Source organism: Perca fluviatilis, chromosome 12 (assembly GCF_010015445.1).
Source record: "Perca fluviatilis chromosome 12, GENO_Pfluv_1.0, whole genome shotgun sequence".
Taxonomy (NCBI): domain Eukaryota; kingdom Metazoa; phylum Chordata; class Actinopteri; order Perciformes; family Percidae; genus Perca; species Perca fluviatilis.
In genome coordinates, this window is record NC_053123.1 from 35,065,322 (window position 1) to 35,075,206 (window position 9,885).

The following is a 9,885-nucleotide window of genomic DNA, read 5'->3' on the forward strand; positions in this document are numbered from 1 at the left end:
CTCTTTAACAGACACCAGATGTAAGCTAAGGAATGAGACTTAGTCATAGTCACAAAGGAGGGAATGTTGTGTCAAAATGTGATAAAATCTAGTTTATAATTAAATTAGGGGAAAGCACATGACGTGTGCCTTTTGAGATGTCTTGTGTCTGCCAGAGAGGTATCCCAGGTTCTCCTCCCCATAGTCTTGTCCTTGTCCATAGTCCTTAAATTTCCCCTTGGGGATCCATAAAGTATCTATCTATCTATCTATCTATCTAGTCACATCACTGCACACGCTGTTGCCAGTTACAGAGTCAGAGACTGGCACTAGGCCAAAGCCTCAGGCAGTTGGGAGATGCGAAGCTAGAAGAGAGACGGAGTCCGTAATATGACATCAACAAGGGACTTCCCTGAGAAGGAGGTCCTTAGACTCAAAAGTCTGGATTGGATTTGTAAGCAGCATGTCCTAAAAACTGTTATTGGAGGATTTGTTTTGGGGGAAAGTCTCTTTTGGCAGCTATAAGGCGACACCAGACAAAGAAATTTCCAGTAAGCTGTCTGGAACTTACTCTGGTTTTATGTGTGGTGAACTCTTTTCAAGCACATTAAGCTCTTTTTACATCTGATTAAGACTCTTGTGGATTTTTGTGAGATTGTTTGGGATTTTGTCATACTTTGAAGAGAAACAGGAACAATCTGGCCTTGGCATCAGATCTCTAATTTACAACAACACAGTGAAGAAACATCTCAGTCGACTTGAGAAGGTAAGAGCTGTGTCCACGTTGTCCGATCTCTTCTAGAGGAAACATTGTCCTCTTCTGCTGATGCACAGTGTTTCAACAGGATCCAAACTGTTACAAGAACACCAAAATAGTTCACTCCTCCGGTATATGAAACTATTTAATTAAAATACAGACGTTTGACCATGCTTCCTTTAGAACGGATGCAATGGTTTGTCTTCTGTAGCAGCTTGAAGATGCAGTCAATGATGATGAGCAGAGGGCCATGTTATGTAGTGACTGTTGGATGCTTTTACATCCTAAGACTAGTAGGGGGCTCCACTATATTGGAAATGGAAGTGTCTGCATTATTAATGGGTATGTGAAGATATCACAGGCCACCAGGGCTTTTACGTCCCAGGTCACCTGGTCACGGACCACTGATGCATTTAGGAACTGCGGCCAATAGGAAATCAGTGTTCTTTCAGGTAACATGTAGGTGTAAACTAAAAATTCTGTAGTTTTTTTTATACCTCCGGCCATGTTCAAACTTACTTCTCATGGAAGTGTGACTTTTAGGCTGCAGAGTTTGCATGGAGGCCTCGTTCTCTTTGTTCCTGAGCACATGGCATTGTCCTTTGTCCTCCCAGGGGCCTTACTGTTCAAATGGTTCGGATCCAACACTGGTAGATTAGTAGTATTAGTACTACTTCATATTATCGTTTTTTTAATTGTAAAAAGGAACTTTTCGGGGCCCTATCTTGCACCCGGCGGCAAAGCCTGACGCAAGTGCCTTTGCTAGTTTAAGACCGACGTAGTTGAAAAATGTTTGTCTGCAGTATGTTGACTTTGTTTAACGTCTTTCCACAGATGGCATCAGGCTTTCCGTTTGCTTTGTTGCTCTGTTTGTCCATCGGACTGTTGGCTGCATCTGTAAGTAAACTCTTAAAGGTACATTGTGTAGGAATTTCTCCCATCTAGCAGTGAAATTGTATTTTACATTCAAACGAATAGTGCTCTTTAGCGCCTCGCTTTTTCAAATGCATGTTGCAACTACGATAGCCTTTGTAATTCCCATTTTTCGCTTTTTTGGTGACAAGGATTCCTTCTCCCATGGTTCAGCATAAGTATGATCCTCCATTATGAACTAAAGTGCAGGCTTTCAAATTTGCAAGTGCCTCACTGATCTCCTTCTCCGTTTCAGCTGGTTTCAGTCACATGACGCTGGCTCTGAACGAAAACGCGTTGTGGATTAGCTAGACAGGTCGGCTAGTGCTTTCTGTCCCTCTCAGCGAATATAGTTTTTCAAGATGGCGGAATGACATGGAAGCCTCCTTGGACTTGCCCGTCCAATGTAAATACAGATAGGAAAGTCAGATCATTGGCAGAGATCATTTTACACCAATGAGGACATATGTATGAAGACATTGATTTTAGCTAATAACATACTTAAAACACTACACAGTGTGTAAATAAAGAAGTAAATCACTAAAATAACAAACTTTTTTTTCTTTAATTAATCCAACAATGCTTGTTTTTACATTTTCAACAGCTTTTCTTTATCCTTTCGACCTTTTTTTGTCTTTTATTGATAGTTGTAATATTTGACACATTTCTGATGCTTTTGATGCTCGCTAATCCAAGTGCTGGTTATTAATTTACGATAACATTGTAAAGAGCTCACTGTGTTAGCTAGCATTCATGATATCCTCCAACAAAATTTCACATATGTAACACATGACCATGTTGTTAATTGTCTCACACAATTACCTACCGCTCTTAGTTTGAATGTTCAAATTTGACATAAATTCATTTATTTTCAACCGCTATCTACCCATTCATACATTCACCAAGAAACTCAAATAAAACTTTAAGATGTTCCACATCTTTTATATATTCAGGGTATTATTCAACTTTCAAATCCCATTAAAACTTTTTAAAATATTCAACCTTGAGACTAAGAGGAAATGCCCTTCTGACATTTTTACATCAGTGTGTATTGGATAGAATGTTCAGACTCAGAGTGCAGGACCCAACTGACAGATGGCAGCAGAAGCAAATTCTCTTTACTTTGCTATACCATCCACAGTTTTAACTCTTCATACATTACTTTTACATTAACATGTAGGGAATGTTTTGCCCTTTCTAACAATGTACTTAGGGAGGCAAACAGACTTTCACATGAGGCACAGTGAGCTTCCAAATTATGCGCAAACAATTGCAGCTGCAGAATGAGACGATCTGACAGAACCTGATTTACCAAATAAATTTTCCTTTAGTTCTCCTCATTGTCAGTCAACTGAAGCATGGTTCAGGCATATCTTTCATGATGATGCTTGATGAATTCTGTCTAAGATATGTCACTCAAACTTACATTTTGTAACCCCACCCACAATCTTTTCCTAAACTTAACCATCCCGTTCTTGTGCCGCATGTTCTACCCAGTCTCACGGCAGTTCGTGAAATGGTTACGTAATTTAATCTATTGATTCGTCTACACGGACACGTTTATCTCATTTTTTGTGATGGTCAGCACATTTTTTTAACTAATGCATTTCAATGGGTAGCATCTTTCATGATCACAGCACGATTCAACAACAACGGGACAGTTGGGATTAGGAAAACAATAGGACACGAACCCCAGGCTTGTGGGTGAAAGTCCTGTGTTGTTTGACCCATCCACCCCCCCAACCAACCTCCCTACACAGATTTTCGGGCTTTCATACTACTCGCTACTAAAGAATCGTGCTGTGCTCACGAAATATGCTTTCCATTGAAATACATTAGTTTAGAGCACCAAAAAGTAAAACACCAGATTAGCTAGACGCTAAAGGAGACTTTTTGTGTTGTCAATGCACCTGACCAAGCATAGCTTTTTGATGCGCTGGCAGGCCTGTATTCAGGATTTTCGCTTATTCAGAACACTATGTCTGACTCGTTTGGTTGCTCTGATTCTAGGCTTGTATTGCCAGCTCTATCGCCACAGCGCTGCGAAGGAACAATCCCGTAAATGAACAGTTGTTGATATAGACTAGTCTGATTAGGTTTTTGGCTTGTTTGCTCATACAGGGGGAAGCTCTCTGCCCTCCTGGTTGGACTCAGTTTGGCTCTCGCTGTTTTGCTTTCTACACCGAGACAAAGAGTTGGATCGATGCAGAGGTACAGCAGTTCCATCTATCATAACACATGTATGCTTAATACCAATGTACTCTAATACTTTACTGTGGTAAAACTACTAATACCAAACTGTAAAAATCCTGCATTGAAAGTATGTCAGTATCATCATGAAAATGTAACAGTTGTACATTTTTTGCTCCCCAACTTGCACATTGAGTTTATTTAAACAGTTGTACATTTTATTTCCAAACTGTATATATTTTAAATATTGGTCGTGTAGTATTCAATTATTATTTCATGTATATTGTTTCCTATTATTTAATGTATGTGTGCTGTGTGTGTGATATTTTGCTGCTGCAACACTGTTATTTCCCATTTTTTGGGATCAATAAAAATCTATCTATCTAGCTAGCTAGCTAGTTAAAGGGAAACTTCACCGATTAGCATTAAGCTTTGTATCAGTAGAAACCTGGTAGTATTTTTGAATGACCATGCTTCTCTCCCTCATGTCCCCCTGAGAGGGGAGATCTCTGTATTGTGGGTCTGGAAAAAAGCCTCAGATGACGCAAAATGACGATTTTTGCGTCATCTGAGGTTTTTTTGCCCAGAGGCAAAAGACTACAGCCAGTATTAGGAGCCACTTCCGCAAAGCCCAAAGGGGGTTGGACTGTCGGCTTTTTCCGGAGATTGCTGAGGAAAAAACGAGTGTCAGCCATCTTGAATCCTCGCTTAGCTTCTCAGTAGGAGCAGTAACTGTTCATCCCGACGGAAATTTTAGAACAACAATTATGTGCATTCAAACTACCACACACGTGCACCACCGGGATACATTGGAACACATCGGAGAATATGCAGGACACTTTATTACAGACGCAATACTCCACACACACTACGTGAGCTTTGCCTGCACGGAGACCAGCGGTGGTGCTCGATTCCTGTGGCCGTAAAGTGACCTCATCAGCGGGGAGCGTTGAACGAGTGTGCCGGTGGAAAGCTAACGCTAGCCAGCCATCTGTTCACCAATCCTGCTTGCAAGTGTCCGCTCATTAAACAAACTGGACTACATCCAACTTTAACAAAACTCCCAACGTGAGTTCAGAGACTGCTGTGCTGTGTTTTTGTTGTTGTGGAAATATTGCTGTGGACAATACAACCTGCTGCTCTGTCACCGGGTAAGACTACTAGTGGAGGTGGGCTGTGTTACCTCGGACTGCCTGTTGCAGAAATGGGGTGATTTGTATCCAACTAACTGCTAACTGCTGGTGGAGTTTGTGACTGTAAAATGCCGACAATTCTAGCTACATCCCACGCAAATGTACGGCTGTGTTTATACTCGATGTTTATACCACAGCCCACCAAGAGCTAATGTTAGTAGCTATGTGTTAGCCTTCTTTTATTACATGGTTTGGTTGAATTCTAATGTAGAATGCGGTCTGTTATTTCTTGATAACAGACCGTTGCTAAGGATAACACACCGTTGCCATGCATAGCAGAGCGTTGCCATGGATACAGTTCGGTTCACTCTGGAGCTATCAATCAATCCGCTGAAAGAAGTCCAGATAATGTAGCAGCTGTGGCCAAAAAAAAGCATGTTTTAAATGTGTAACACCACTTGAGCCACGGTGAAACTTTTTTTCGTGTATATTGTTGAAATGACAATAAAACACACTTGTTGATATGATCGTCTCACTGTCTGTCTGTAAAGGGTAGGCGTGGCTTGGGAGTGGCCTCATAGGGCAGCAAAGCAAGTGCATTCTGGGATTTGGTGTCTTTCATCCATATGAGCCAAAAACACATTTTCTGACTTATCTCGGCCTACAAGGCACCAATTTCAATATACTTTTCACATTTCTACTACATTAGTGACCCAATTTAAAGATATATTCAGATTTCCAGCGGTGAAATTTCCCTTTAAAGTATTCAAACCAGTAACAAAGTAGCCTACATTTACTTTTTGTCAGGATCCTGCCGTGCCTGACTGCCTTTTTGACACCCTGGTGGCCATTTTGTTTATTGTGTTGTGTTTTGTGCTTGTTACTGTTTCCAATGTGCTCTGTGGTTACCTGTTTGTCATGTGTCTTTGTCTCCGCCCATCTCCTTATATGGTCTGCACTTCCTGTCTTGCTGTTTCCCTCCGTTTCTGCTCTCACCTGTTCCCAATTATTGTCTTGTTGGTCTTGTCCAGTCCTCTGTGGTCTATGTATTTCTACACCCCTCTGTTCCTCTGTTCTTTGCCAGTTCGTCTCTCTATTTGTCCTGTTCTGAGTCCTGTTCGTTTGTAGATTTGTAGATTTGTAGATTTGTAGTCATTATAAAGCATGTTTGTCTGAACTTCTGCCTAGGAGAGTCTTGCATTTGAGTCCTCCTGCTTAAACCTTACACTTTTAGTGTAATATAGTATTTTTACAGTGTGGTATTAGTAGTTTTACTAATAGTAAAAGATCTGAATACTTCTTCCACACCACTGATTAAAAGTATAAAAATGTGCCCTGTGACTGTATAACGTCCCTTTAGATCGTATCTGTTAATAATGTGATTATGTTTTGTTTTTCTTGACGTTTTAAACTGATTATATTGTCTCCATTAGAACTTCTGCATCTCTGCTGGTGGGAATCTGGCTTCCATCCACTCAGATGAGGAACAAACATTCCTCAAAGACTTCATTAAACAAGTGACTGGTGCATACGCAGATTCCTGGATCGGAGGCTTTGACTCAGTGAAGGTAAGACTTTTATCATCATACAGGAAGTGATGTCTCTCAGCCTGTTCTCATGAACTATTCGTACATATAGCTGTGAAAAGTAAATCACTGTAATCTGTATATATTCCACATATTAATTACTGTCAGCATCACATCGATTGCTGATCCTCGTAGGGAGGAGGTCAGGGGGGATGTTTGGCTCCTAAAACACAGAGCTTTCAAGCCAGGGAGTAAAGTTCATGTCCTGAAGAAGTTAAGGAGAAAACGCACAACTTTCCTGAAGTGTTTTAATCCTAACCACCTTATTTTTTATAATCTTAACTAGTTGTTTTGGTTTTACCAAACTTGACTGTCGTCGCTGCATGACGCTCATTTTTTGTCTGCTAAACTCAACTATAACTCTGTAAGTGTAACCCTATGGTGGTAGTTCTGCTTATAAGCAGGCTAAGAATCTATTGTATGAGTTATCTAAATCTAGATTCGATGAGGAGGTTGGTTTTGTACGAATCATATGGCCAGAAAACTCACAGATTCCACCCCAAATGAAGCACAGCACAACAGATTAAGTTTGAATGAGGTTCTTATTAAAATTATTTTCCTTATTTTCTTATTCAAAATTCAATATTTAGTTCAGTTCACACAGCATTACTACCATTAATATTCACAAATCAGCCACAATGTTTGAGATCTCATGAAACAAAAACAAAAGGAAAATCTTTCAAAAGAAAAATAGTTGCACTTGAGTGCACTCAAATATTTTAACTGTCCAACCACCCCCTCAATACTTAGCGTCCATATCAAACCACCCAATGGGACCATTGCAGCGCTGTTAGATGAGGCAGTGGACCAAGGAACCAGGCACCAGGGCGAACAGAGAAGAATCCAGCTTCAATGGAAAGAACATCAGGGATCCGGAACCAGAAGAAGCCTAAAAAAAAACAGTCTACACAAAAAATGTGCAGAAAATTAACTAATGCTCAACTAAATGTCTTTTTTTCATCTTTTCATCAATTAAAAAGTCCATGTGTTCAATAATACAACTTAAAACAAAAATCAATAAAATTGGATTTTTGGAATTGGACAAACAAAAGTACAGTATGGCATAGTAACCTCAAAATTGGCATACTTGACTAAAAACAAAATTATTTCCTTTCAAAATGCATTTTTCATTGCACTAAACATTAGAATATACAACAAAATGTACCTGTGGGGTAACATCCACTGCTATTGTCGATAGCCAGACTGGTTTTTAATCCACTGAAATCCACTGTAACGTTGAAATGTAAACTCTTTAGTCATTTCACTATTTTAGCTTCAAGCTAATCAACACAAAATAATAGTTTCACTCACTGAGATAACTTTGTTTATAACAGATGTCGTGTAATGTTCAATATAGTTCAACCTCGACGATATATTTCAGCTTCTAGATCAATTTTAATCGTAATATTTACTTCTGCTCGAGCTCCCATTTTTCAGGCTTTATTCAAGGCAAAACGAATGCCAGGAAACAGCAGAAGAAGAACGAATGCCAGGAAACAGCAGAAGAAGAACGTTTCATTGTGCACTGCCACCTAGTGGCGAACTAGATATTGCATTTTATTCTAGGTTTAAGCTTTTGCATTAAAGATCATTTCAGGGCTTTATTGGGGCAAAATGTACAGGGTTACATAAGGACCGTCACGTCACGGTGCTCTGTACCCAGCTCACAGTCACCTTTCCTCTGCTAAATTTAAAGGTGCTGTAGGTAGGGTTTTGAAGATCTAGGACTTGGCCAAAACATTTGAACATTCACAACTTCTCAGTCCCTCTCCCCTTTCTGCTAAAGCCCAAAATGGTCTCCTAAACCCCTCCCCCAACAAGGGAGAATGAATGCATGCACACGAGCTGTGATTGACACAGTTAGACACCCCCTCCCCCCGGGCCCTGATTGGTGCATCTGAACAGTTAGAAACACCCCTGGCCCTGATTGGTGCATCTGAACAGGGAGCTGTGGATTTTTGCAAATCGCACAACAGGCTGTAGATGGTGCCAGGGGAGCAGGATTTATTTTTTATTACCCGCTTCATGTAGTTCTACTGGAACATAGGGTCAGTTTCAGCACATATATAATTGTTAATCTTAATTGTCATGTGACCGGTAGAAAACAAGGAGGATCCTTTTGTGGCCTGAATGAGTATTACAACAACAAAAACTCTTGATTTCACTTTGACTTTAAAACCATCTTTCTCCTCCAGGAGGGTACGTGGATGTGGGCCGATGGATCCAAATTCAACTACAATATCTGGGCTGCAGGGCAGCCTGACAACTTTCGTGGAGGGGAGAACTGTCTTGTGATGAACTGGGGTGCAGGTAAAAAAAACATTTAAAACATCTTGTTGTATGTTGCATTTTTAAATATAAAAGTTAAATATAATCAGTTACATTGGTTGGAAACTCTCTCTACAGCAGAGATCTGGAACGATGGGAGTTGTAACACCCCACTTTCTTTCGTGTGCTCCAGGAACCTGTATGTGTATTCCTAACGTGCCATCAGGATTCCTCTACAGCTCATCTATCATCTCTATCATTGATTCACTTTCAGTTCGTTCTGCAGACAGAAACAGCTCTCCGCTGACAGACTCACTTTCACTTGTTTATCATCTGAAGAGTTAGACAGAAACTGGCTCACTGAGCTGGACAAAAACAAACCAGTAACTGGACTTTTAAAATGAAATACAGAAAACATTTGAATACTCGCAGATCTTTTCCATTTTAGTTTACTGAATATTATCTGTTATAAACAGCGCCCACTGATAAAATATTAACCCTTGTGTTGCCGGGTCCCAGTGACCCGAAGGACAACACAAGGATTATGTACTTCCGTTTACTTTGTTGAGAATTGCTCTCTAAACAAGGGTTAATACAGCACCTTAGTTCTTGTTTGTACAGCATTTTGGTCAGCTTAAACTGTGTTTAAATGTGTTCTAGAAATAAACTTTACTTACTTACTTTACAAGAAACAGGGTTTAGAGAGCAATTCTCAACAAAGTAAACGGAAGTACATAATCCTTGTGTTGTCCTTCGGGTCACTGGGACCCGAAGGACCACACAAGGGTTAACACACTAATTACATTTCTCTCAGAGTTATTGTTCAGATCTATAAAACTCATGTGTGAACGCTAAATATGAAGTTCCCTCGAGCAGACCTTAGCTTAGCTTAGCATAAAGACTGGAAACAGGTGGAAACGGCTATCTTAGCTTAGCATTCAGACAGGAAACAGGGGCAAATGGCTATCTTAGCTTAGCATAAAGACAGGAAACAGGGGGAATCAGCTATCTTTGCTCAGCATAAAGACAAGAAACAGGGGGAATCAGCTATCTTAGCTTA

The 9,885-nt window shown here is 40.2% G+C and overlaps 1 protein-coding gene across 4 annotated transcripts; it reads left to right on the top strand.

Moving 5' to 3' along the window:
* The first annotated feature begins 441 nt into the window (after positions 1-441).
* On the top strand, positions 442-9,329 carry LOC120570488 (galactose-specific lectin nattectin-like). 4 transcript variants are annotated; one of them, XM_039818870.1, is made up of 6 exons: positions 442-745; positions 1,571-1,633; positions 3,770-3,859; positions 6,405-6,539; positions 8,753-8,867; positions 9,019-9,329. In XM_039818870.1, the coding sequence occupies exons 2-6, from the start codon at positions 1,571-1,573 to the stop codon at positions 9,168-9,170; spliced, it is 555 nt and encodes a 184-aa protein (XP_039674804.1). In that variant the 5' UTR covers positions 442-745; the 3' UTR covers positions 9,171-9,329. The 4 variants fall into 4 exon arrangements, with proteins under 4 accessions (XP_039674804.1, XP_039674803.1, XP_039674805.1 ...); XM_039818869.1 differs by lacking the exon at positions 442-745 and having other exon boundaries at positions 1,541-1,633; XM_039818871.1 differs by lacking the exon at positions 442-745 and having other exon boundaries at positions 1,541-1,633; positions 8,964-9,164.
* The last annotated feature ends 556 nt before the right edge of the window (positions 9,330-9,885 follow it).

Coding starts and splice junctions, on each gene's coding strand:
- LOC120570488 (XM_039818869.1), top strand. CDS start 1,541: ATGTTGACTTTGTTTAACGTCTTTCCACAGATGGCATCAGGCTTTCCG. Junction 6,540..8,752: donor GAGGCTTTGACTCAGTGAAG/GTAAGACTTTTA, acceptor TTTCTCCTCCAG/GAGGGTACGTGGATGTGGGC. Junction 8,868..9,018: donor TGTGATGAACTGGGGTGCAG/GTAAAAAAAACA, acceptor CGTGTGCTCCAG/GAACCTGTATGTGTATTCCT.